General features: G+C 47.5%; 11 protein-coding genes across 11 annotated transcripts; 3 read left to right on the top strand and 8 right to left on the bottom strand.

Annotated features, from left to right (window-relative positions):
- Nucleotides 1-20: 20 nt before the first annotated feature.
- On the bottom strand, nucleotides 21-1,695 carry BDV38DRAFT_215027 (UbiD family decarboxylase). Its single transcript, XM_032052690.1, has one exon. It carries the CDS (start codon nucleotides 1,621-1,623, stop codon nucleotides 112-114), a length of 1,512 nt encoding a protein of 503 aa, XP_031908313.1. The 5' UTR covers nucleotides 1,624-1,695; the 3' UTR covers nucleotides 21-111.
- Nucleotides 1,696-1,989: 294 nt separating this feature from the next.
- On the top strand, nucleotides 1,990-3,145 carry BDV38DRAFT_261841 (UbiX family flavin prenyltransferase). Its single transcript, XM_032056045.1, has one exon. The coding sequence runs from the start codon at nucleotides 2,248-2,250 to the stop codon at nucleotides 2,992-2,994; it is 747 nt and encodes a 248-aa protein (XP_031908312.1). The 5' UTR covers nucleotides 1,990-2,247; the 3' UTR covers nucleotides 2,995-3,145.
- Nucleotides 3,146-5,343: 2,198 nt separating this feature from the next.
- Nucleotides 5,344-6,564, top strand: BDV38DRAFT_261839 (uncharacterized protein). The gene has a single exon (XM_032056044.1). It carries the CDS (start codon nucleotides 5,394-5,396, stop codon nucleotides 6,441-6,443), a length of 1,050 nt encoding a protein of 349 aa, XP_031908311.1. The 5' UTR covers nucleotides 5,344-5,393; the 3' UTR covers nucleotides 6,444-6,564.
- Nucleotides 6,565-6,894: 330 nt separating this feature from the next.
- BDV38DRAFT_215001 (60S ribosomal protein eL8) lies at nucleotides 6,895-8,198 on the top strand. The gene is made up of 4 exons (XM_032052687.1): nucleotides 6,895-6,936; nucleotides 7,208-7,282; nucleotides 7,344-7,853; nucleotides 7,908-8,198. Exons 1-4 carry the CDS (start codon nucleotides 6,934-6,936, stop codon nucleotides 8,106-8,108), a joined length of 789 nt encoding a protein of 262 aa, XP_031908310.1. The 5' UTR covers nucleotides 6,895-6,933; the 3' UTR covers nucleotides 8,109-8,198.
- A 738-nt stretch (nucleotides 8,199-8,936) lies between these two features.
- Nucleotides 8,937-11,830, bottom strand: BDV38DRAFT_287916 (putative spindle pole body component; the record flags this gene model as incomplete). The annotated part of the gene is made up of 4 exons (XM_032060960.1): nucleotides 8,937-8,975; nucleotides 9,030-11,430; nucleotides 11,495-11,703; nucleotides 11,771-11,830. The coding sequence occupies 4 exons, from the start codon at nucleotides 11,828-11,830 to the stop codon at nucleotides 8,937-8,939; spliced, it is 2,709 nt and encodes a 902-aa protein (XP_031908309.1).
- Nucleotides 11,831-13,872: 2,042 nt separating this feature from the next.
- BDV38DRAFT_297105 (uncharacterized protein) lies at nucleotides 13,873-16,178 on the bottom strand. The gene has a single exon (XM_032063063.1). The coding sequence runs from the start codon at nucleotides 16,150-16,152 to the stop codon at nucleotides 14,083-14,085; it is 2,070 nt and encodes a 689-aa protein (XP_031908308.1). The 5' UTR covers nucleotides 16,153-16,178; the 3' UTR covers nucleotides 13,873-14,082.
- Nucleotides 16,179-16,411: 233 nt separating this feature from the next.
- Nucleotides 16,412-17,270, bottom strand: BDV38DRAFT_275264 (uncharacterized protein; the record flags this gene model as incomplete). Its single annotated transcript, XM_032057990.1, has 2 exons — nucleotides 16,412-16,923; nucleotides 16,985-17,270. 2 exons carry the CDS (start codon nucleotides 17,268-17,270, stop codon nucleotides 16,412-16,414), a joined length of 798 nt encoding a protein of 265 aa, XP_031908307.1.
- Nucleotides 17,271-17,766: 496 nt separating this feature from the next.
- Nucleotides 17,767-18,563, bottom strand: BDV38DRAFT_275263 (uncharacterized protein; the record flags this gene model as incomplete). The annotated part of the gene is made up of 3 exons (XM_032057989.1): nucleotides 17,767-17,913; nucleotides 18,121-18,254; nucleotides 18,326-18,563. The coding sequence occupies 3 exons, from the start codon at nucleotides 18,561-18,563 to the stop codon at nucleotides 17,767-17,769; spliced, it is 519 nt and encodes a 172-aa protein (XP_031908306.1).
- A 949-nt stretch (nucleotides 18,564-19,512) lies between these two features.
- On the bottom strand, nucleotides 19,513-20,157 carry BDV38DRAFT_275262 (uS17 family ribosomal protein; the record flags this gene model as incomplete). Its single annotated transcript, XM_032057988.1, has 1 exon — nucleotides 19,513-20,157. The coding sequence occupies one exon, from the start codon at nucleotides 20,155-20,157 to the stop codon at nucleotides 19,513-19,515; it is 645 nt and encodes a 214-aa protein (XP_031908305.1).
- A 366-nt stretch (nucleotides 20,158-20,523) lies between these two features.
- On the bottom strand, nucleotides 20,524-22,655 carry BDV38DRAFT_297101 (glycosyltransferase family 20 protein; the record flags this gene model as incomplete). The annotated part of the gene is made up of 5 exons (XM_032063062.1): nucleotides 20,524-21,026; nucleotides 21,078-21,417; nucleotides 21,468-21,838; nucleotides 21,894-22,266; nucleotides 22,352-22,655. The coding sequence occupies 5 exons, from the start codon at nucleotides 22,653-22,655 to the stop codon at nucleotides 20,885-20,887; spliced, it is 1,530 nt and encodes a 509-aa protein (XP_031908304.1). The 3' UTR covers nucleotides 20,524-20,884.
- A 1,350-nt stretch (nucleotides 22,656-24,005) lies between these two features.
- BDV38DRAFT_214906 (putative metallo-beta-lactamase domain protein) lies at nucleotides 24,006-25,451 on the bottom strand. The gene is made up of 4 exons (XM_032052686.1): nucleotides 25,107-25,451; nucleotides 24,954-24,966; nucleotides 24,533-24,892; nucleotides 24,006-24,459 (listed from the first exon to the last, which is right to left on the bottom strand). The coding sequence occupies exons 1-4, from the start codon at nucleotides 25,188-25,190 to the stop codon at nucleotides 24,038-24,040; spliced, it is 879 nt and encodes a 292-aa protein (XP_031908303.1). The 5' UTR covers nucleotides 25,191-25,451; the 3' UTR covers nucleotides 24,006-24,037.
- Between the last annotated feature and the right edge of the window lie 746 nt (nucleotides 25,452-26,197).

Here is a 26,197-nt window from a genome sequence, read left to right as displayed (position 1 = left end):
TGTTATGGATTGGAGTTTAGGCGAAACGTTGATGTGATGGTATGTTCCTGACACTTGCTATTATGACAGACGAGAATCTGACTAACAAGGGAAATAGTAGCACCGTGTCAGCTAGAGAGGCTGGAATCCATACGCTGTCCAGTTATCAAGCACTTTTCGCTTAACATCCTCCGGGTAGGCACCCTGGAAAGAACCTTCTTTCCATGGCAGCGTTTTTTCTGTAAATTCACTGGGCAGCATGCAGCATTTGACAACCTTCCCGTTCGTTCCGGACTTGGATGGCAAGCCGTGTGACACATAGGGTATGAGGGGGATGTTAGAATATTCGGTGAAAATGAACTCATGCCTGCCAGGTTCACAGCGTGTTGCTTCAGCCCAGATGACATCTGGGAGATTTGTTGGATCAATGTAGTCATTTACCAAGAAGATCTTTGGGATAAACCATCCTGGCTTGGAACCGAATACGACATGCCCTAATTTGCGGCAGAATTCCTCCATATTCGTGCGCATTTCCACAAGTTTCGAGTGATTCACCTGAAGAACGAACCACAAGCAATGTGATTCAAACGGACACCAAACCATATTGATTGGGAGGCCGGCCTTTTGACAAATGTTGAGGACCTCCGCAGCTTGCATTGTACACCAGATAGTGGAATTTTCGTCTGGAGCTCGGCCTGCGACGCATATTGGAAGAATCGGGTCATGACGGTATGTAATGGTGTTGACCTTGAAAATAGGGCACTGGGTTTTGTGTCCGGGGAAAACCATGCCATTATATTCGACCATGGGGCCTTCTGGGGCAGTTTCACTAATCGAAACCACACCTTCAAGGACAATCTCTGCATTAGCCGGCACCCAGAGATCGTTTGTTTCACACTTAACAATGTCAACTGGAGCGTCGGTCAAGGCACCAATGAATTCCGGCTCGTTGGTCCACTTGGGAATGGGCATGCCGCCAACCATGATAGCTGCAGGCGGCACTCCGAAACATAAAGCCCATGGCATGTCTTCGCCTTTCTCCTTCCAGAGATTCCATATCGTCCCAATGTCCTGTCTTGGAATCACCAGTCCAACCAGCTCACGCTTGCCGTGAACCATGCCCCTACTGATGGACCAATTAGTCCATTTCCCATCAGGGCTCTGGACGACATGCATGCCCATTGTTTCGATGAATTTGCCTCCATCATGCTCATGCAAGAGTGGGACAGGCAACTGTGTCAGATCTATATCGTCACCATGAATAATATGGTCTTTGACGGGGCCCGACTCGAGTTTCCGACATGGGATTGGAGGCTTTGACTTGGCCTCATTGATCTTCTGGACGATCTCGTGGCCAGTAGCAGATGATGGAAGCCCAAGCGACTTAGCCAACCGACAAAGCTGCATCCCAGGACGCTTACTGTACCCTATGGAGGCTCCGAGGACGCGAAACAACCCGTCATCCTTACGCCCTTTAGGGTTTGTGAACAACGGGGCTCGCTCTCCAGTTTCACACACTTTTCGCACGATGGCTGCGAGCTCCAGGTTGGGGTCGACTTCTTTGGTGATTGTCAAGAGCTCCCCTTCATCTTCCAGCTCCTGGATGAAACGGCGGAAGTCTTTCGCGGCAGCAGTGTGGTCCATTTTGCTTGGAAACCGTAGATACGGAATCAAAGATAAGACTAAATAACAAAATTAGACAAAGACCGATCCCTGTATTCGTGACAAGCTGAAAGCATTAAAGTTTACATCGTAATTTCATTCTACTTAAATAATAATAATAACCCCTGTCTCGTGAGCTATGACATACATGATACTATAGTCTCTGCATAACTCAACGTCAGCGTGCAGTCGGAACAATCAACCGAATTACCCCAATTTGGAGATCCTGAGACGACCACGTCCACCCCAATTTTGCTATTGATCGGCCCCGCAGCCGAGCAGCTGACGTATAATAGCTAGGACATAGCTGTATAATCTGCTGCAAGAATATTAAATGTCGTCATCTGGCGTGGGCAAGCGCACGCCCTTTCTCCAATCCTTGTTCTCGCCTGGATAGACTCTGAATGTCACGGCAACAATGTGGGTAAATAATTACCAAAACGTTGAGGATATTTCTCAATGCTTAACCTGGAACCCACAAGAAAGATAGCTATAGGCTAGTTCTGTTCGTCTGTCTTATAGTATACCTGCAAAGGCATAGAGTATAAGGCCGACTCTGCAGTCCATCCCAGACTCCATCCTCAGAAAACTGAATTGCAGTACAAGATGGGCTGGATTGGCAGTGCCATCATCGTCCTTGTAGGGAGCCTTCTCTACCTAACAAACCGTTTCCCTAATCTACGCATATCTCATTTGTCCCATAAATGGGACACAAAAGCACCAGCCATGGCAATGACAGAAACAAATCCACAATCAACACGTCTTCAAACCCAACCAACCCGGCCAACCCGGCCAATGCGAATCATCGTCGCAATGACAGGAGCAACGGGGGCGATCCTTGGCATTCGCCTCCTTGAGCGCCTACGAGAAATGAACGTCGAAACGCATCTAGTCATCAGCCGCTGGGCGGTCGAGACAATCAAATACGAAACCAAGTATACAGCGAACGACGTGCGCGCTCTTGCTACGCGATGCTACCCAGTGAATGACGCCGCCGCAGCTATATCGAGTGGCTCGTTTCAGGCAGATGGGATGATCATCGTGCCGTGCAGTATGAGGACGCTGAGCGCCGTGCGGACGGGGTTCGCCGATGATTTAATCTGCAGAGCGGCCGATGTAACGTTGAAGGAGAGGAGAAAGCTTGTATTGGTCGTGAGGGAGACGCCGCTTAGTGGAATTCATTTGGAAAATATGTTGGACCTAACCCGTTATGGAGCGGTGATCTTCCCGCCCATGCCTGCCTTCTATACGATGCCTGAGAGCGTGGATGATATTGTTACGCAGAGTGTGGGGAGGATGTTGGATATGTTTGGCTTGGATGCTGGGAATTTTGAGAGATGGGATGGGTTTTGATCACAATTCGTTTGTTGCTTGGTGTTTCTATAGAGTGTATCTTTCGTGGCTGTCAGTTTGTTGGAGTGGTGTTGGTAGGGATCATGTGCATTTAGTAGTGTACGTACGGCAATTTATCTATGTTAATAGCCTCATCAAATCGTTTAAATCGCCCGATTTCCCTCATCCCTACGCCTGATCCTCCGCTCGAAGAGATGAGATAAAATCGCCTATATTGTCATGTTTTTATTATTCTAAGGAAACACATCAACACATCAACATACCTACTAGTTGATATATAGGGGCCTGACCCCCTAGAATACTACCACGTGATCCAACACCGCGGGATAGGGCTCCTCGGTTAGGCCTATATAGTATAGAATAATCTATACTCTATAGAATCACTAGATAACTGCAGCTATTCAACCCTATCACAGAGTTTTTAGATGCCAATCTTATGGCACACATCTCCTGGAAGGTACTATTTTAGGACATTACTTCTTACCGACACATCTCTGAAAGCTATTAGGATGCCTTTCCCATATATTTCCGCTGCTGACACCCACGTTCGAATGCAATATTTATTGACACGTCCAAATAGACTAGTAGGTCAACTTTATAAATGGTAGTATAGGACCTAAGAAAGGGGGAGCAGTCTACTAAATCACCGTTATTCTCAGACCCCTTTGGTTCCCAATGTACATACACATACGCATATTTATGACACAAATGTCAATGAGAGCTGCTTAGTAGATATACTGAACGGCCGTTGGCGACCCGAGAAAAGCCCCTGAATGGGAGCCGTATTCGGGTATAATGCAAATCACTCACTCACTCACTCACACACTCTCTCTATCTATCTATGTTAATATAGTACTAATATCTCCCACTTGCATTCGTCTTTATCTGTGCCGATCATGATATTTCAATACACCAATACGGGATACTCCGACAAAGGATCCCATATCCAATTTCTCTCTATGCTTTGACATATACGCCGCCAGTAAACTAGACGTGACTTGTGGACTACGGTGGATGAACAAGTGGCAATATCGGAAAGGACCATGGCTGTTCATATTATTATATATCCCTCGATTCTTTTATAGAGTTTATGGGGGCAAGCTAGGCAAAGTTGGACGCAAAGCGATATAGTTGGCGTTTTTCTGTTTCATTGGCTCTTATATCATACAACGATAGGCACGTTATTACTCAAAACATTCTAGTAGCTGCCTTGCAGCTTTAGGCCTTTCTTCACATGGATTCCAGGTCTCAGACATTAGTAGTATAACCTTCCATCTATTGACTAGGGTTCCGATGTCTGTATAACTAACAATCTAACCAACAATTACAGACTATTTGTAGATGTGATTGGAAAATTCCTGTGGCAGACAAATAAACTCCAAACATATGGTCTATTCTATACTTCAAGTTATACGTTATATCACAATTATCATGGCTCTAATCCCAGTTGATCTGACTAGCAGACTCACACATCAATAGACATAAGCGCCCAACATGCATGACAAACCTTCCGACATCTGCAGACAGTAACAAAGGTTATGGCAATTGCACCTTTCCCCACGGGGTATGCTCTGGATATCTCGAGGAATGAAGTGAAACAGAGGACGGCTCTCGGAAGCTGGCTTTCCGACATTGGACAAATGTGAAGTGGGAACCGCATCTCACTAGCCCTGAAAGGCAAGAGAACAACCGAGAGGGTCCCAGACAAGTGCCCCAGAGCCCAACACCGATGTCCTCGATTGGGCTCGGCTCTGTGCCCCTTGTCGATCTGTAGTGGAGATGCTTCTCTAGGACCCAATGGAGAGACAATACATATCGGCCTCGGCTTTTGGAATGGAGCGAAAAGTCCGAATGAAGCCATCCGTAGTCACCAGAACACCAGTGCAATGCATTAATGCGACAAACTGCCATGGAGAGATCCGCCATGGTGGAGTAAGCTTTTGCGTACTGATTGGTCTAGTCGTCAAGCCATACCCGGGATTTGATTATGACAGGCTCGTCTGGGGCGCGGGTCTGCTGACCATGGCCCACGCCTACTGCATGATAACAAGATTGTCCTAAGCTATCTATGAGAAACGGAGTCGTCAACCTCGGAGATGACTTACCATACCATGACTGTGATGTTTCATCACAGTACTAGCCACTGTCTAAACTATGTATGATTGGCCGATGATCATTATGAGGAGGCCACCAGCGGTTATGTACTGCGCGAAAGTTTCGGCAGAGTAATAATGGCGTTGCTAACGGAAGTGAGTGGAGCATAAAGCTATTTAAATAGCATTGAAGCTCCTCGATCACACCATCGCTTTACGGGATTTCACCATCCAATTCTTCTTTGATTGATCCAGACGAGTTTAAGCTTATCGATCCGGTTACTATACTCAGCCCTATACTTCAAGATGGCCCCCCGTCGACTTCTCCTCGTCAGCTATCCCCGTACAGCATCCAATCTCCTTCTAAAGATCCTTGCTCTTGCAGATCAACCCAATGTCGTCGCCAATGAGCAGGGTGGCTACTTCTTCATGAAAGCCTATACTACTGCCTCCAAGGATGGCTGCATTTACAAGCCAGCCGACCACTGGACCACTGAAGAGTGCGATGAAGTCCGGTCTACCTTCCAGGAATGTCTGAACGAGCTGGAGGAATACAGTAGCCGTGCTGAAAAAGAAAATAAAATGCTGGTCACTAAGGAACATGCTTTCTGGCTCTGCAACCCAATGGCATTCAGCCGGATGATCCACGGCACCAATGGTAGCTATGACTCCCTTTTCCGCCTACAAGTCCCAGCCACCTACGGACCCTCCCAGACTTTCTCCCCAAACAACGAGACCGTCTTTCCGGACGAGTATCTGCGCACCTGGCGTCTGGCGTTCATTATTCGTCATCCGGCGCTGGTGTTTCCATCCTTTTATCGTGCAATGATGAAGATGGTGGCCGCAGGTGTTATTAAAAAAGAGGAGCTGCCTGGCGTCTTAGAGACAAATATGTCGTTGAAGTGGACTCGGATGCTCTACGATTATGGCATGGAGAACAATGACTCCGACTCCAAGCCATTGTTACTAGACGCCCATGATGTCATTCACAACTCCGCTGTGATAACTCGATTCTGCGAGCTGGCTGGCCTGGATTCCAGCAAACTCAAGTTTGAGTGGGAGAAGAAATCAGATGCTAGTGGTACGCCGAGTAAGGGAACGCCTGTCGAACAGAGAGACGTTACTGGGCAAGACGTGCGCTTTAATAACCAGGAAGCTCAGGCAATCATGCTTTCTAGTTTAGCGGGATCATCTGGGGTTCTGAAAGATAAGGCGCCGGTGATCTTGGACGTCAATACTGAGGCGTCTAAATGGAGGGAAGAATTTGGTGAGGAGACCAGTCTTCTTCTTGAGAAGGCAGTTCTGGCAGCCATGCCAGATTACGAATACTTGAAGGCTCAGCGTGTTCAACTGTAGATTCTATTTGGATACTGTGGTCTGGAGAGAATGTAAGACCTGAGGTGAACAGCGAAACTAATGCAGAGAATATGGTTATTAACGCGCAAGGATTTGGTAGTTCACGATATCAACTTAGAACAAAGTCTGGAACAAATAGGATGGGTTATCAATATTAATAGTTGACACAGAAATAAGGTAATGTATGAAGGTTACCTAAAGCCCTATTGAGTATACTTGTGAAACGCGACGAATAGGAGTTGTAGGAAGTGGCTGCCCAATAGAGAAGGAGGGCTTAAGGGCCAGAACCCGCCAGAGCAAAGGGCTAGCCCTAGGTCACGTGCTCGTATTGGAACCGGATCGGCTAGTGTATTTATCCGCACTAGCGCGGCCCACGCACGAAGCGACTAGCTTTTCTTCTCTACTAAGCTGAAATTACTTTGAACTTTCCTTTCTTCCTTTCTCCGTCAATCCCGTCACCCAGCACCGTTGCGGAACTCAGTCGACAATAATGGTAAGCATATAACGTCCAGTTGATTTGATTGTCTAGCTTTCGAAAACCTCTGCGACATGTCGTGAGACGATCTCGTCGGCTTCATTTCGCAAGTCTCGAAGCATATTCCGCTGGTCGCACAAATCCTTCGGGATGCGAGCGTCAGCGATGATTTGGCTGGAGACACCGGTCTAGTCGTTGAAATATACACTAGATCGGTGTTCTCTCTAGAGTTCAAGGAAGATGCAGCGTTGGTGGACACGATGTGCTGATCTTCTTTTCTCAATGACAGCCTCCCAAGTCCGGAAAGAAGGCCGCCCCTCTGCCCTACCCCCAGGGTAAGGCTGGTTCTAAGAAGGCCCCCAAGGTATGTATAGAGAGAGCACTTCCCTAGCTAGGAACTATGGTAGATGCTAATATGCGTCCAGAACCCTCTCATCGAGAAGCGCTCCCGCAACTTCGGCATTGGCCAGGACATCCAGCCCAAGCGCAACCTCGGCCGCTTCGTTAAGTGGCCCGAGTATGTCCGTCTTCAGCGCCAGAAGAAGATCTTGAACCTCCGTCTCAAGGTCCCCCCTGCTATTGCCCAGTTCCAGAGCACCCTGGACCGCAACTCCGCTGCCCAGACCTTCAAGCTCCTCAACAAGTACCGCCCTGAGACCAAGGCCGAGAAGAAGGAGCGTCTCCACGCTGAGGCTACCGCCGTTGCCGAGGGCAAGAAGAAGGAGGATGTCTCCAAGAAGCCCTACAACGTCAAGTACGGTCTTAACCACGTTGTTGGCCTCGTTGAGAACAAGAAGGCTTCCCTTGTCCTCATCGCCCACGACGTTGACCCCATTGAGCTGGTCGTCTTCCTTCCTGCTCTCTGCCGCAAGATGGGTGTCCCTTACGCCATTGTCAAGGGCAAGGCTCGTCTCGGTACCGTTGTCCACAAGAAGGTAAGAGTTACTCTTCACCCTGGTAGTAATTGATTGTGCTAATTCGACTGTCAGACCGCTGCTGTCCTCGCTCTGACTGAGGTCCGCTCTGAGGACCAGTCTGAGTTCTCCAAGCTCCTCTCCACCATCAAGGAGGGCTACACTGACAAATACGAGGAGTCCCGCCGTCACTGGGGTGGTGGTATCATGGGCGCCAAGGCTGTCGCCCGCCAGGAGAAGAAGCGCAAGGCCGTTGAGTCCGCTGTCAAGATCTAAACTAGTCCAGATGTCTAGTCAAGTTCCACAATGACGGGTTTTCCAACGATCTTAATGACAAATGTTGCGCTCTTCCGGATACCAAAAATTGGGATTAATTGTTCAAAAGCAAATCGCGGCCACGGTTTCTGGGAATGGTGTTATGGGCTCGGTTAACTTATTGATGGCATAATAGCTTAGATGGGTGGAGAGCTTCTGGCACCCAATCCTCAATCCCAATCCATCTTGATGGTCTACTCTGTTTCTTTCACTCTTATGTACACGTCGCAGATACCCATGAATGCTATTTCACACTTAAACCCAATCGCTCTTGTAGTACCCCTTGGTCTAAGCATTCATGTGAGGTCTGCTCTAGTAGTTCCCAGTGGTAGAAGTAATTCACGGTGTGATCCTGTTCAACTTCCTCTTCTGTTTCAATCTTTAGAAAATGTGGAGCTTGGCTGGTTTGCAGGTGAATAAATGATTATAACCCGGGACCCATTCCGTTCCCCTGTTAATGCTATGTTCGTACAATACACCGCATGCGTACATATGGTGAAACAACTATACATCAAAGAAAGCGTGTTGGTATGAAGTCAAACCCAAAATAAAATGCAGCCAGACAATGCCCCGCCCCTCCCCTTTAACGTATTTTAATGAACCACTGAAGACAAGCAAAATCCCACAATCTGAAGCGTATAAAACAAGCATTTAAGAGCTAGCCAGCCCACCCAAGCCTAAGGAGCACCCGCCAAACCGTATGTAAAACAACAAGAACGCAATAGGGAGATGATATAGAAAAGGGATAGGATTAAAGAGGGTCAGAGGAAACATGAATTCATTGAGTCGTTAGCGTTGGGCAGGTGGTCGCGTGAGCCCTTGCCTTGCCTGCACCATTCTAAGTCAGAGAAGATCCATGGTTTGGGACTGAAAAATACGTACCTTCATTTGTTCTATCCTTGCTTTAAGCTGGCTCGTTACCTCGGCAGCTCGCTTCCAGTTCTCCGCTGGCTCTGTACTTCTTGTTGGCTGGTCATCCCCTGAAGCATTGCTAGAACCCAACATTGGAGACCGAGTGGGACTGCCCATTCCAGAATAACTGGTGCCAAATGTAGGGCTTAGCTTCCGTCGGCCGAGACTATCTCTGCTACCCAGGCCTGGAGATTCCAGACCACTGTTCTCCTTCTCTTCACTTGGGCTGGCTGAAGCATAACTCCTTGGTCTTGAGCTCTCGAATCGTGAACCCATGTGGTAGCCACGTGCTAAAGGACCGTGGCCATTGCTGGCTGCGTCCTGATAAACTGATCCGGCGTCTCCATATGACATGCCAATCCCTTCTGGTAGAGTGTTGGGCGGACTGATAGCGCTAGCACGAAGGGCCCTTGCCAACTCACGTTTCAGACGGTCAATTTCCCGCTGCTGTTTGTGAACAGTCTGTTCTGCGGTCTCTGCATCACTCCGAGCCCTAACCAGTTGGGTTTCCTTGGCCTTGATACTCAGAACATCCCTCGTATGGTCTTCAATGAGTTGTGCGTTCTGATCCTGAAGTTCTGTCACTTGAGACTTCAATTTGGTCCTCTCTGACTTCAAATCTTCAACCAACCGGGTAAACTTCTCCTGTTCGAGGCGCAATTCCTCTAACTCGGCCCGCTCAACAGCCGACATTCCGGTCAGTGGAGGCGCTGCTGGTGGAGGCGAAGGCTCACGAGGAGCGGCTGGCTTGGCGATAGGACGGCCTGCAAGTCCTCTACCAAGACCAAACTTGGGCGCAGCAGGAGCCGCGGGTTGCTCCTCAGAAGGAGGAGAAACAACCCGTCGTTGTGGCGAGGCTATACCTCCGGGACCACCCAGCTTTTTCTTGAGACCAGAACCAGGTGCGGGAAGTCCACCAGCCTTAGGACCGCCCAATCTCGATGGTACAGCCTTCTTAGGGGGTGAGGGAGCTGGCGCTGGTTCTTCAGCCGGTGGCGGTGCCGCAGCTGGAGCGGGCTTTTTCGTTCCCAATGCTGGCTTTTTCCCACCGACGACCTTTTTACCAGCCGCCGGCACAGCCTTGGGGGCACCAACAATAGGCTTAGGCCTATCTTTCGCTTTTACCTCTGCCGTATCAAAGAACTCCTTAATCTTCGTCTTCCTGATATCATCGAGGCCTTCAAGGTACGGGTTCATCGCTCGCTCGCCCATGATCTTCATCACTGTACCAAGGATTTCAGCTCCTCCCGATCGGTTGACCTCACTGGATTCAGTAAGGAGCTTAGTAGCCGCTTCAGAAATCGACTTGACCTCCGCTTTCGACGGCACGTCCCTGGTGGCACGAAGACAACGGATAAGAAATTTGAGGGTTTCTTGCTTGACTTGCGGATTCTTATGCTTCAAAAATTCAAGGATCTCCTCCAAGCAATCTGTCAATGTAGTCGATGCGAAGACCGAGTCTAAGGCTTGGCCCAGTGCCTCTGCAACGCTCTGCTTCTTCTCCTTGAGGCGCTCCAGCATAGGAGCCATGATACTTGAGCGATATTTACCGAATCCGCTCCGAAGGCCTTTAGCGAGTAAGTCGACACAGTTGGCAGCAACGGTCACAACCGCAATATTAGCATCTTTCATGCGAGCGGCTAGCGCGCGTACAATATCGTCGAATGGCCCATCCTTGATTCTCGGGACGTTCAGTGCTGAATGGAGAGCATCCAGTGCCTCCTTTCGGTCTTTCCACTTCGATGATGATAGCTGCTCGTGTAGGTCTTTCGGAACTTTGGGCATCACATCAACAGGTTCCGCGAGGTCAAAAGCGTCAACCTCCCCACCGTCCTCCTCCCCATACTCTTCACCGCCGTCTTCGCCTTCACCATCTTCAGGAGCTGCGCTGGCGGCGGCCATCGCGTCTTGCTGGGCTCTAGTTAATCTCTCTTGCTTCGGTGCCGGCTCTTGTTTGACATTTTCGAAGAGTTTCTCTAAGTCGGTCTGCTGGACTGGCTTTAGTTCGCCCCAGAAAAGAGGTTTAATGGCCTCTTTCAGCCACCGGTACATTTCCACTGTGAGACTTTGCGCCTCCGCGCGAACGTTCTTGTCTGCATGTCCAAAGACCTTGGGCAGGGTCTTAAGGACCGGCTTGGGATCGACAATCTTGCACCCGAAGTTGTGATAGATTGATCTCAAGCCAGTCAATGTCGCAGCAATAACCTTGGGTACCTTATGTGATAGCCCAGGCAGCATCTCTTCGATCACGGGATCCGCCTTATCTAATTCGACTAATAGTAAAAGGGCTTCTTGAGCGTTTGTCTTTGCTGCCGGTCTCGTGGAGGGAAGACCCTTTTCTACAATGGGAAAAACGGTGGTAGCGCGAGACCTTTCCGGAGAAACATTAGCCACCTCTATCACAAGGGAGTGTAGATCATCCAAGGACGTCATACCTTGTGCAAGCCTGAACACCACCGAATTTTAAGAAAGCGCAGTAGGCCGCAAGGCCATCTTGTTGGGCCGCGACATTGGAATCTGCGACAGCGCCTTTCCATAGGCCCGCGTCTTGGATAAACGGTGTGAAAACGGGATCTGATTCATCTGGGGATTTCTCGAACTGCTGTTTGGCATCTTCATACCCTCCCTTACGCACTTTCCAGTTCTATATTGGCAAAGGCGAAATATTAGTCCACGGGAATTGAGTGAAGACGTCGAGGGGCGGGGTTCACCTTGTGCGCAAACCGTTCGGGCAATGGGAGAGAGGAGAAGTCCTCCTCTCCGTCAGCCATGATGACGGCGAATTAAAGTGTACTAGAGGTTAATTAGTCAAGTCCTGAGATCTGCGAGGGCAAATGTGCCAATCTATAGGGAACAAGCACAGTGAATCTCGTCTATATATTCACTCTAGACAAGAATACTGCACAGAGACTGAGGGTTGGGTAGATTCTCCCTTGTGCATCGCACACACCTTAAGCTTGCAGAAGGTTGCAGGATCCGTGCGGTTGGGCAGTTAACCGTATGTTTAGCCACGCACAACGGGTATCCGAAGAAAAGTATAACTCAATGTCGGGAGGATGGCAGAATCACAATGGATCGATGTTCTGCCGCTGAAAATAGGAACCGGACAGAACCCGTGGGGTAAGAGGATAGATGGAAGTTCAATCAGACAAGCAGAGTGGGAGAGATAGACGAAGTAAACAACGGGCAAGTCGCTCCGGTGACTTTCGCGACCCAAAAGGGAGAGTGGACGGACTGGTCTTTTTTTCTGCCAATCTTTTCCGGCTCGTCTTCCCCGCGGATCAACAAAAACAAACACACTTTATTCTTTTCCTTTTTATCCCTTGAGTATTAAGTTATTAACACCTCATATCGCTGATCACTTGGGATGATTTGATTTAATAGACTTTGATGGACAACCCCTGACCCGAAAATTCATTATCCGACCATCTACGATGTACTCTCTTTTGGAATGATATTTCCATCATATGATTTACTGCAATATATTCTTAGACCTTTGGGGCAGTTTCACCGTGCATGGACAACTCGGACAACGCTAGACTAGTAGTAGACAGAACTTATGGGTGGGTCAACATTGAATTGTAATGAGAGTCAAAGAAATTCTGACAGGGCTTATAAGATGTATCATTCTAACCACAATAATGTTCCACGTTGAGCAGCCCCTTTCCATTGCATCTTCTGTGGCTGTCATTCTCCTAGAAGAATTCTCTGGTTATCATTCCCTTCACACGTGATCCTTAGTATTGGGTAGTAGTATTATATACATATTATGGTGGATACTATACGCTGACAGATTCCTGAAATCCGAAAGATATATCCTTGAGTCCAGAAACCACGTCCTAATATAGCAATAGTAGTTCAAAAAAGGTATAAGTTAGACAACATATATAGCTAGAACAAGGCACTTGTTGCCCTAAAGAAATGCGAGCTTGTCTTTATCGGGTAGAGAGGAACACCGTTGGATGCCATACCACAGCGAGACTGTAATTATAGGCTCTTTAGAAATTGCACGAAGAAAATCAAAGCAGTTCAAGGCTAATGATTCATCTTAGTAATACTAACGACATGCTAACCAAGTAGCTACGGATTCCCGTTAACATTGTATAGACCAACATCAGCCCTATAAGCCCTACCACCTCAAGCTCCTCAAAAGAGTCATCTAACCTTAAGCATAAAGCCTAAACTCGATAGCACATTCCCCAAAGGCTCACTAATCTGCCCTGATCCTCCAAGCTGCGTAACCTCATCTCCCCATTCCCGGTCCTCGCCATGCGGCGTAGTCACCTTCGGCTTATTCTCCCCCCAAAGACCCCATGGATGATCTCAGTAGATGTTCTTATCCGCGGTGCCATTAGACTTTAGATCAAAGTTGCCTTCTGTACCGGAAGAGGAGTGCGAGCCCCGGAAGACGTAATGTTCTCCAAGCTTTTTCTCTGTGCCGTTGACCTCGGAGATGGGCACTTCATCTGCGTAGGGTTTGCCTTCAAGGTAGATCTTACCCCATAGTAACTTGATGTCGTCGATGATCAAGGTGCCTGATTTGCTCTTGTCTTCGAGACGGATCTCCGTCCATTGGGAACTGGCTTTGGGACTTGGATCCATTATTCGTTGTTTGCGGGTGTGGCTAGTTTGAACTGAGGCTTGTAGTTAGATAATGGGTGAACGAGAGAAGCTTGAGAATATTGGTCGATCGAGTGAAGTTTATCGAGGGATTATGAGCCTTTGATATACGATAGATGAATGTGTCTGGTGCTTGATCGAAATTTCAGTTTGTACTGGCACTTCAGCTGCGTTGAACTCCGCTATGCAATAGTGCATGTTGCTATATGCATTTTGAAAGCTAACATCGCCTAGCCGGAAACTATACAATAGACCCTGTGATATAGCTCATGTAACTTATTACAGGCATATTTACACCGCGTAAGTGCAAGAGTCTAGACCTCTAGTGCTGGTTCTAGCCACTGGAGCCTGAGCATCTGTAGCACTTACCTTGCATGCACATATGTACAATAAGTATGTGCATTTAGACGGACAATTGTGAATCGAAAGTATCCCAGTCAATGCTTTCAAAGTCCATGCCCATGATATTAAACGGATCAAACACATCAAAAGGGGCTAGATTCATCTGACCAACAATGTTCTCAGTCGGCGTAGCCAGCAATGCTGAATCTATACCCGATGTGGCACCGTTTGCAAGTTGCAATTCGGGTGCCCTGGACGTCTCAGTGCTATTGTTCAGAACGAGATGCAAAGCATGAGATACCCGTCGTGCATCTCTACTGGCCTGGGAGTTCTCTACGCAAACCTCGTAAGACTGTTCGAGGAGAGAAAACACTTCTTTCTGTATGGCAAAATCGATAGTGTCGCCCCAGGAGGCTTGTTTGCGATGGATATGTATCACCAGGCAGAGCACCATGACGCCCAACAGAAAGTCGTTCATCGTGAAATTTGTCAGCATCCATTGCTCTGCGTGTAGTTGACCACCAGGTGAGAATTCCTTGTACATATCGATAAATTGACTGACAAGGCGCTTTGCGGCTTCAACGCAAGCTTTAGTACTATTAACATTACCCTGGGCCATGTATCCGCGATGCAGAACACAGAGATTCTTCAAGTAAATAAATTCAATATATAGCCTGGTAATTATGAGAAAGGGGGGATCCGCAATAGACTCTGAGAGAGGCCGAGTTCGCAAGATATCGGGAATCGTTGCGTACATTTGCCGGATTTCTTCGTCCAGCCGATGTAGGTCAGCTCCAGTCTGCTCCTTGGGAGAGAGCATGTATTCACAGACTTTGCTGAAGCTAGTAATTTGTCTATCCTTAACGATGAACCATAGCAACTTTGTAGGTTCTGTCTCGGGTCGAGACTCAGGCAAGACCTGCGTGTCCACATCGAAGTCTGAGTCTAAGAGGTTTCTTGGGGACTTTGTGTCACAACTCTCGAGACAAATGTTACTCGGTAAGCCCAGCTGGAAACTAATCATGACATCCATGTGCTTACACGCAGCCCAGAATCGCCTGCGCATTTCGCCTTCAAAGACACTCAGAGAGCCGAAGGAGTCTGGATCCCGGTGGTAGCCCAATTCATACGCCATACGGACAACCATCCCCAGAATCATCCCAGCTTCTCGGGAAGGGTCCAAATTCCTAAGATTCTTGCACTGACCATAGACAGCGAGCGCCTCAATTGCAAGTTTTTGCGGCCGATGATACTCCCCTATGACAAGACATTGGCCAGCAGCTGTGTGGAACTTGGGACTTTCGGGGAGTGCATCTCTTTTTAGTGGACGACCTGGGCCAGCTGCTTCCCTGGTAAGGGATGACAAACAACATATAGAAAATAATATGGAAAGCCAAAGAGGATCGACATTGGTTGGATTGGCCCAAAATTCTCTATACTGGCGCTGGAAATGATAGGTGTGGATGAATGGAATTACGAAAGTCTCGCCCTGGAAGTATGACGAAAGATATCGATCAACATTCACTTTCGAGGGAAGATATAGAGACATGACGTGTTGCAAAGAGTAAATATGTGGCGATCCAAATATCAGCTCAGTACCCAAGGCAGGAGCCCCCGGCGTAGCAAGTTTATTAACTCCCTGGTTTTCAACGGAGCCACTCAAGGCCACCTTCAGCTCGTGAATGTCGTCCAGAATAGCTGACCAATGTGTGGAACCGACATATGCGGTAGCGTCAATCGAATCATCCTGAGATTGAATCGCAGCAGCATCTATCGAGCGGCGGGACAAATCCGGGGGCACCATGTCGTTTTCTGAAGGCAATTCCCTACTACGCATCAATGTCTTGAGCAAAGACTCCAGGTGTGTCAGCCTGCTCTCAACGGTGCTATGGTCGCTCTTATTAACCATTGGCCCCGCCCTCTGCCGATAAGAACAAGCGTCTGATTCATGTCTCCTAATACAGCTACTGCAAGGCTGTCCTCGATCACATCGAAGCTTAGACTTTCTGCATTGCTCGCACACAAGCGATACTCTCTGCGACTTTGTTACTTTCGCAGTCGCGGCCCTGTGGTGAGAACCAGGGTCTTTACGAGCTCGAAATTTGCCTGTAAATTTTGAGATGTCAGACATTTCTTTAGATTTTCATCTGAGAGTCTGAGAAATCTTGTTAAATGCGTAATGATCTCGTAACATCAGCAGGATCATGAAATACGGATGCGAGTACTATGCTACTACTACTTGTTCCCAAACTACCCAATGAACAGCCCCCAACCTAGTGGTCACATGGATAAAGGTCAGCTGGACTTTAGACTGTATCTGGTAAAGACTAATATCCAATGTCGCCATTAGTAATCTATTTAATACCAATGGGATAAGTCATTATATACAACTACCAAGGTTGAACTTCGTCCCGACGAATAACTTTCCCAGCGTCCTGATCACGGGCTCCTTCAACAACATCTCTCACAAACTCCGCCCCAATGATCGGATTTAATGCGCCTAATTTCTTATATAATTCCGCATTACCGCCCAAGCCAGTCGCCAAGAACCCCGGTGAGATGCCAAAGATTTTGACGCCATCTTCTCGCAGGATCCGAACCCAATCGCACATCATCATGTTCAAACCAGTCTTGCTGGACCTGTATGCTCCAAAAGTAGGCTCTTCCTTGGGCCAACCCTTCGCAGGTGCCTTATTGAATCTGTACGAGGTATCCTCAGTCTCACCAAGCGCCGATGTGCCGCTTGTGATGAATAAGATTCTCGGATCGGACGATTTCAGGAGAAGGGGCACGAAAGTGTGAGTGAGGATATGTGTTCCAACGGTATTGACGTTCCACGACTTGTTCCACATTTCTCGCATTGTCAGGTCTCCAGAGTAGAACTGGGTGTCCAGCAGTGCCCCTGCATAAGTTATATTAGTCTTTGGTCAGGTTAAGGTTGTAGCCTTCCAGGGTTTACAAACCTGCGTTGTTGATCAAGATATCCACACGACCGTATTCGTTAGCGACATGCTCGAATGCTCTCAAGATCGAGTCGTCGTATTCTACGTCGACTTGGATGGTTTTGATAATGCTGCAGCTCTGGGGGTATTCCTCTTGTACTTCTTTAGCTGCAACATCGGCTTTGTCGAGATTCCTGCCTCCGAGAAGGATGGTGTATGCTTTGGGTGAGCCCAGCAATGCCTTGACTGTCTCAAGACCAAGGCCAGTATTGGCACCGGTGATCAAAACGATTGGGTTGGAGGACATTTTGGTTTCTTTAACACGATTGGCACTAGATTGGATTGCTTAATGAGGTGTAGGCATAGTTAGCTCTGGAGACGCAAGCATTGCCTTTATATAACATTTCTTGGTCTTATATAAAACCAACTACCAGTCTCGGACATTACAGAACTCCGATATAATTACTACAGAAGGTATAGATAATCATAACTTGCGTGAGTGGGAATGATAGGGTTTCGGAGGAAAGTTTTCAAAACTTGCCTTTTTGGGAGATAAAGTCGGCCGAGCTGAACTTTCCGTATTTGGGAACTGTAGTTGCAGGAGGAATATCAGATATAGATTGGATCTACGGTTAGTATACAGAAGTAGATCGTCGAGTTACAAGGATTTCCATCATTCAGGACTCTATTCTCCAAAAGTACAATATTCGAAAAACATAACATACTCCTTATGACTACTATCTGGCATAGCCCCAAAATAACCCTAACAGGGATGTGTACAATCCATATTTCTGACATACATTCTATCTCAACTCCTCCTTTGTATGAACTCGACACCTAGTGCCATTGCCAAAATGCGAGCAGTCATCAGGGCAAGGATAAGCCGGATCAAACTGCCACAAGTAGTACGGGTCGGTCTCATTCGCAAGGACGTCCCCAATCAAGACAGTCTGAGACATCAAGTCCAAAGAAGCCTGAAAGACCTCCAATGAGGATATATGGACCTGGGGCCAGCCTATCCGGACTAACGTATCAATTGAGGTTCAGTAGACATATTCCTTAAACCCAGCCCACCGAATGGCAGAGGCGCACTTTCTGATTGTTAACCTATAGCAATATGTCTTACAAATTCGAAGCGTCGGGGATAATCTACCTACCATAGGACAACTCTCAGCGTTGGTATACAATGTTAAGCCGACAAATGCAGCTTGAGCTTCAGAGGCCGTTAGTCGAAATCGGCCATATGGATCAGCCAGTATGGCAGTGCAGTTCGTGATGGCTGCTATTTCTCCTAAGGGGTACCAACATCCACCAGTATTTAACGAAGAAACCGCTATCCGAAGGAGGTTTGAGATACGGTACCGTGTAGGGGCGGGTTTCCGGTCTGGCGATTCTGGTTAACCCCGATACGTATCAGATCTCCAAATCCATCGGTATCAGTGTGATTAACGACGGCAGTGCCAAATACAGCGAATGGACAGGGAAAGCCGCTTCGTTCGCCCAATACTTGATTTGTTCGGCGCATCCAGTAAGCTCTAGTTGAGAAAGGAATGCCATCTGCAATTAGAGTTAGGTTGAGAACTGTACTTGTAAGGATCATCTGAAAGAAGCACAAGAGAACTGCAATGGGAATAGTGAACAGACGCATTTTGCAAACTAGAGGAAGTAGCTGCACCTTGAGTTTGATAGATTTTGGATTTTAAATGGTCTCTAGACGTGTTTAAAATTCATTGTCTAGCATCATGAGACGCGGGGTTCGTATCTATTTCCCCTGCCCCCAGCGACTCTATGCCCGTTGGTGCTTATCAGAAAAGCGTAACCTGGCTGCATGGATCTGATGCCTGCTAAATCTGCTGATATATTTTGATAAGTCGACGGACATATATCGTGATGTTGACTTTCAGTTCCTATCAAGTCCAACAACAAAACAGACACTAGAACTAGAGCCTACTTGGTTTAAAAGTATCTTTAAACCAGTAAATCTTCTATACTCTTGTCTACGCAACCATATCCCAAGAACATAGGTGTTCCACCCTCAGAGACCTGTTATGTTTCATTTAGCTCGTATAGTAGTCAATTACACATTGATCGAAGCCTATGACATACGCTTTTTTAGTCTCTAATGACTACCGAATCCCTCTAGCGGGCTACCTATCAACCAGAGGTTCAGTTATAGGCCTGTATGAAAGCATTAAATCAGTAATTGTCTACAACTAACATTTCTGAGACCTAACCTCAATGCCAGACTCCGATCTCAGAAACAAACTATACGTTGCCTTCCTTGAGCTCAAGCCCCAAGCAAGCTTCTCGATCAACCTATACAAGAGGTCAAAAGCAGCTATTTTAAAAGCTTACATTTATATAATAAGACTGGCCAATATGACTAATGTTGCAAAGAAAAGACTAGTAGCACACATGCACAGTAAGATATAATACATTCGGAAGGAGTCGACACAGATCAAAGACAAAAGCAGCCCTCTGAGCCCAACATTCATCTTTTACAATCAAAGAGAAATGCCAAAGAAGGACAAACGGAGTAGATTCACCTTCTACTGGGCCCCGGTACGCTCATAGATTAGCCTCCTGATTCGCCCAACGTGCTCTTGTCCTCCTAAGCTCTGGCCCTCGCCGCCCTCTGCTCTTCTGGCTTCCCTGCGCTCCCACTTGACGGTTCGCTTGGCCACGCGCTCTGCGTCCCGCTCTTCACGTGTCAGAACAGCCGGTCTGTCTTCAATTGCCTCGCCGAACGGCGCAATGATCCTTTCGACAACATGACGCACATGCCGGCTCTTCGGGTATCCCGAGGAGAACTCGATGACGTCCCCTTCGCGCAGGGAGTTCCTTGGGTCGGACACAAGATATGTTGTAACCTTAGGATATGTCTTGCGAATGTGACTGTCCCACATGGTGTGGCGGTGGGCGACGCGGACGGTACGGTCCATGCGGCCGACGGAGACCACAGTGCCGGTCTTCAGGGTATAGGGATAGCTGCGGAGGGAAGGAGGAGCCGCCGATGGAGTAGAAGGTGCTGTGGACGATTGGGTCTCCGTGGGTGTAGCAGTCGTCGAATTCAAGCGGCGGATTGGTGTCGAGATGGCAGAGTAGATGTGTGCGGCTGGGGACGAGGTCGACGTAGGTCTGAGAATAGAAGAGCGGAGGGGCTGCATCGCCCGGAAGAGGGTACTTGGACGCATATTCATATGAGTAGAGGGGTTCCCCTGTGCCTGTTCTTGATGCCTGTTCCTTTTGGGTGCGACAAAGTCCGACCAGGTAGTTTCTCAAAGGCACGTGCGGATTTGTCGCAGATCGAGAATGAATTGTACGTCCGCGAAGTTTCGGCTCAAGCCCAATTTTAGTCTAATAATATCACAATTTGGGCAATATGTTTTCGTCTCAACAAAAACTCAGGCGTCGTCTCCGGCGAAACAGTGTCAAATCCGCGGACGAGGCCGTCCAGAATTTCTCTCCAGTGTTTGCACTGTTTGCATACACGCGCCATGTAACATATACAGTTCAATTAGGGAGGTCAGGTTGATCTTTCCAAAACTGAGCCACTAATAGCGGATCGATGACATATTATTCCGGTCTGTCAAATACAAATAAATGATGGTAATACACGCTGAGTTGAGAGCTTAGACAGAACGCTTAATGTACAGTACACCAGCAACACCTCAACCTTTTATACCCATCCATGACCCGGACCCAGGAATCTAAGTACAATATTACCCTCTTATGAGATTTCATATGAGTGACCGAGAATCTTAACCAATGCAAAACAAACTCAACAAATCATTTCACGCCATCCAGTGCTCACAGACTGTCAATAAAAAGGTCTAAGCAATTCGTCACACAATTTTGTGTTTCCTCTTCTGATACGCCAAATGAGACAGTATAGACGTTAGGTGTCTTTTTGGAGCATAATCAAGACGATCCCTCGGACTCTACACCGTTCACTTGTTCGTGGTACGTGCCGGCCAGGGAAGCCCTTTTAGACTGGAATTTCTCCGCAGATTGGGTAGATATCCTCGTCAATTCCGTTACGAATGACTGGCCCCAGAAGGCACTGAAATAGGTTAGCGATGTTCATCAGTCCGAATGTCGTGCATGTGCATACCTCGTATATTTATTGACATATTTGTCCAGCTTGGAGAAATTCAGAGCCCTTTGCTCGTCGCTCATGGTGACAGCCTCCTGGTAGGCACTAGCTAGTTCTTCGGTGTTCCAAGGGTTAATAATGATACTGCCATTGAGACTCTGGGCTGCACCAGCAAATTCTGAGAGGACCAAAACGCCGTGCCGCTTTTGCTGAGCTGCAATATATTCGTACGCGACCAGATTCATGCCATCCCGAGTTGACGAAACAATGCACGCGTCCGACACAGCATATAGGGCAATCAGTTCATCGAAATTGACCGACTTGTGTAGGAAGTGGATTGGCATGAATTCCACAGTACCTAATCAGGTCAGCAATATGTTATCATGTCCTGCTAGTAAAATCACTCACCAAACTTCCCGTTGATGCGACCAACCAGCTCGTTGACAACAGCCCTCAAATTCTGATACTCCTCGACATCCTGTCTACTGGGGACAGCAACTTGGACCAAGACAACTTTACCAACCCATTCAGGGTGGTCACTAAGGAACACTTCCAGCGCATGCAGCTTTTGCGGAACGCCCTTGATATAGTCAAGACGGTCAACACCCACCATAAGCTTCACTCCTTGAAACTTCTGCTCAAGTTGTGCAATCCGCTTCTGAACTTTCTCTTTCTTAAGGCCCTCCTGGAACTTCTCAGGGTCAATCCCGATCGGGAAAGCTCCGCAGGCAATGATTTTGCCCTGGAACTCTATGCCGTTAGGAGTCGTCGCCAATCCCCTAGATGCCCATCATTAGCTCCCACGTTTTTACGTAACGACTGGTTTCAACGTACAATAAGCGCGAGCAAGCGCTCAGGAAATGTCTTGTATAGTCGTAAGTGTGGAAGCCTATGAGGTCGCAATGGAGGACCCCTAGCAACAGCTCGTTTCGGACGGGAAGAATCCTGTAAATCTCACTGCTAGGGAAGGGGGTATGGAGGAAGAACCCAATCTTAACATTCTGCTTCTGGTCTCCGATTTCTTCTCGAAGCATTTCAGGAAGAAGCATCAAATGGTAGTCATGCACCCAAATTAGGTCGCCATCCTGGACTTCTTTCGCGACGGCCCGCGCGAATAGTCGATTCGCATCCTTATAAGCGTCCCAAGCAGATTCATCGAAGGTGATTTCACCAGGATGATAATGGAAAAGGGGCCACAGAATAGAATCTGAGTAACAGTAGACTTATTAGCAACTTGGTGCAACTCGAAGCACTTGAGTTTGCATTATAAATGCATGGGAAGAGGTACTAACTGGAGAATCCGTTGTAGTGCCGGTCCGCGAGCTCATCATCGATAAATACGGGAACCGCATTGTACTCATCCTTCAACCGTTGCTTCACCACCGGTATCTCTTCTTCGGGGACCTCTAGGCCAGGCCAGCCATACCATTGGAACGTAGTGGATTTTGAAAGGCCACTGAGTCCGCTAACCAAGCCACCAGAAGACATGGAAAAGTCATACTTGCCGTCCTCGGAGCGTTTTATCGTAATCGGCAATCGATTTGAAATGAGTAGCAGTCTTGAGTCATTCTTAGAACCGTCTTCGAGGGAAGGCATTGTTGGTGAAATCGGGTTTAAAGGTTGAATAAGATTAAATCGAGAACGGTGAGTTTCTCAGAAAGAAACCTGTTGAAAAGTAAAAAATAGGTTGGAAGAATAGCAAAGGAACTAAGGAAAGAAATAAGAGGGGTAATATATAAAGACAATCAAGTCAATACCAAATGAGAACGACGATTGATAGCTTTACCGCAACCCAAAGATAACCAACAATCAGACAGTTGGCCGGTGAAACCAAACACTGCTAAAATGACAATAAATGTCGGCCCTACAACAAAAGGCGGGGAGCTTTTGTGAAGTACAAGAAGGCGGTCCGGTGGGGGGAAAACGGGCAAAGAGTGACCTCAGAGCTCAGCAATCGACCAGACGCGCGGACCAACTGACCCAAAGTTTCCAGTCGGGTAATAAGGATGAGCTGGAGTGATCGTAGTATGAATCGTGCACGCTCTTCACTAGCAAGTTCATCGACTAAGAAGGATATACAAAAGACAGTTGGTTACTTTGACAATAGCGAATAGTAGCAGTTTGATTTGAATTCAAGTTCTGATATATATGAAGAAGGGGTTCCCCATGAAAAGGAACCAAGTAAGATAGGTAGGTAGTAAGTTATGTTGTAATGGAAGGAGAAATTTAGTTTTGCACGGATAAAGAATGATGAATGAGGTCACGGGCCCGGAAAGTTAACCACTCACCGATTGCGGATGATGCCAACACTCCCATGGAAGATGATGGGGCCCCTCAGCTGTTTATATGACCCTAATCCAACAGGGAAATTCACTTGATGCCTTTTTTTCCTGCTTGGAAGATTTAGGCGCGCCGAGCCCACTGGCTGGTCGGATGACGATTTGGCAATGTAATGCCAACCCCTCAGTCTAGTGTAAAGTCATGTATGGTACTGCAACTCTTTTTGCTTTTTTGGTTTTCCCATTTGTCTTTATTTTTCTTACTTTACTTTTTCTATTCGGTTTTAAATTTTTTTTTTTTCCCCCCATAATTTACTAGTCTTTTCTCTCAAGGTGGCGTTATATAGCCCACACCTCCAAGTACACTTCTGACAGGTCCAGACTGGGCCAAAAGTGTTCATTTACGTTGCGTCTTTCCAGCCAAAAAAAAAAAAAAAACCACCACCACCACCACCACCAACAACAACAACCAGACCTCTTCTGATAGTGCTAGGATTGATGTATGAAAGACAGTCTAGGCAAACCTGGCATGCTCCCCAGCGCTTTTCTGTAAATTTCCCTGCTGTGCAGCGGCCGTCGATGCTTTCTACTTTTAGTAATCTCAAGCCGCGCGTCATGAAGCCCAGGCACTCATAGTTGTATGAATTGTCATTAGATAGACAGGATTCTAGTGTCACACAGAGCTATAATGAAGAGGGCTTATAGCGCAGACTTCCCGGTTTCCAGCCTCCACTTTCCCGACTCCGTGTCATGGGCTGTCTTACCCTCGGCTTCTAACTTCATTAGCACCTGCAGCACCCCGTGCGACGCTGGCAGATGGAGGCTTTCCGGGACGTTATGGTAGATCACTTTCACTATCTCAAGGGGTGTCCAAGAGGCCCTCCGCTCCGGTGATAGTTCATCATCGGGGACATCAAGTTTTCCATAACGCAAAACGCGTATCACCTCATCTTCTCGCTGTTGTCGATGCTTGATATATTCAGTGATTTTTGTCGTTGCGTTCTCAATCACTGCTCCATGGCCGGGGTACCCGCGTCCCGACACTCGGTCTTGCATTCGCTGTAGACTGGACAGATACACTGTCAAATCTTCAAATACCGCAGTCCCATGTCCCAGAACGTCTAGTAGGTTTTAGTTCAGCTATGCACGGCTATATCACAAGCTGGTAGGTGCTGGGGGAAAGGGAGTACCTACTGTCACCAGTAAAAATCGCGTCTTCTTCCTCTAGCACAAATATCATATGATCAACTGTATGCCCCGGTGTATGGAACGCTTTCAATGTGGCTCCCTCTACGCTGAAGACCTGTCCATCTTCAATACCATTCTGCCCCTCGTTTGGTTGATTCTTGTAGATAGTGACTTGAGGACAAAGCTTGCGAAGGTCAGGGATGCCATTGACGTGATCATGGTGCCAGTGCGTCAAGAGTGCTTTATGCACGGTGGCATTCTCTTCCGACAGGATTGTCTTCAGATGAGAGGCCCAGGAAGGCTTGCCTTCACCCGTGTCAATTAGAATCCGTTGAGGTCCACGACCTATCAGATATGTATTGGTTCCTGAACGATGTTGTTAGGCCAAAAGCTGCGAATCCCATTGGAAGAAGGTGAAGTGACACACCCTGCAATGTAAACTATATACAGCGTCAAATCAACGTGGGTTCTTATTTCATCGAGCTTCACGGAATGTGCATCAAGTCCTGGTAGTCCAAGGGCATTTTTGATTCGCAGCCACCAGACTAGGGGAATATCAAAATACATGGTCCGAGCCTACCTTTCCGGGATTACCACCAAGTATCCGCACCACTGAAGCACTGAGTCTCTCCACCTCCGGCAGAGGAACGAGCTGAGTCGCCATAGTTGGGCACGAACGTTCTCCGGGTCAAATCAAATTGAAACGGAGAGTCCGGAGCCTTATCTTTCAGCTATCCCTAGGTCTAGATTCGTCGACAAACGCGGGGCAAAAAATGTTGGGCAGTGGAGAGAAATATTGATCGAGAGTAATAGGTATCAGCGGATCGATGGGGCGTCCAAACCCGCGAAAGGAAAAAAAGGCACCGTTCTTCCAAATTGTGGACTTGGCTACACCATAGTCGACGCTAGATAGAGTAGGATCGTCCAACAGCACCACTGTGTCCAACGTCACTCAGAATTCGCCGAACGCTTTTTATTCAACCTTGGTTGCTCAAGCGGGGTGAATCGGAAATGGTCTAGATGAGATCTTCCTGTTAGGTGAAAGCATATGGTTTTGATTCACGCAATGTCAACTGACCACGACTGACTAATGAGGAAACAAAGACAATCTCACATCCGTACGGAGTACTTCGTATCTTATTGATATAGTAGAAATTACATGCCGAGAGCGGGGCTTAGGTTTGAGCCTCGGCTGAGCACGCGATCTTATGTCAGCTATGTCGAAATTTAGCAATGAGAACTACTCAAGCTATTCATCATATGTTAATCTACAGCTCATCGGGCTATAGAAAGTAATGTTCAGGCAGAATGGAATGAGAGAATATAAATCTGAACAAAAAGGAAATATGGTATGATTGCTGTCCCTAACATACATTTGATGATATAGGAAAAAAAGACACAAGACTATATTCATATAGTCCACCCAAACTCAAAAGGGCCCAACAAATGTGGAGATAACAAAGTAAACAGGTCGTTAAATTTTGAACTCGACTCCGCAATATCCCATCGTAGAAGTACTATTAGCAGCTGCTATCATCCCCAGAGCTGCCACTCATTCTCAACGTGACAAGCCGCATGGCAAGGCACTAAGCTGATATGTTTCTCCTTGATCAGAAACATATACAGTATAATTTACAAACGGACCAATGTTGACCCCAGCGCTAAACCCAC

The sequence above is a fragment of the Aspergillus pseudotamarii genome, assembly GCF_009193445.1.
Source record: "Aspergillus pseudotamarii strain CBS 117625 unplaced genomic scaffold BDV38scaffold_87, whole genome shotgun sequence".
In the NCBI taxonomy this organism is placed as follows: Eukaryota; Fungi; Ascomycota; class Eurotiomycetes; order Eurotiales; family Aspergillaceae; genus Aspergillus; species Aspergillus pseudotamarii.
This window is presented reverse-complemented; position numbering and strand designations above follow the sequence as displayed.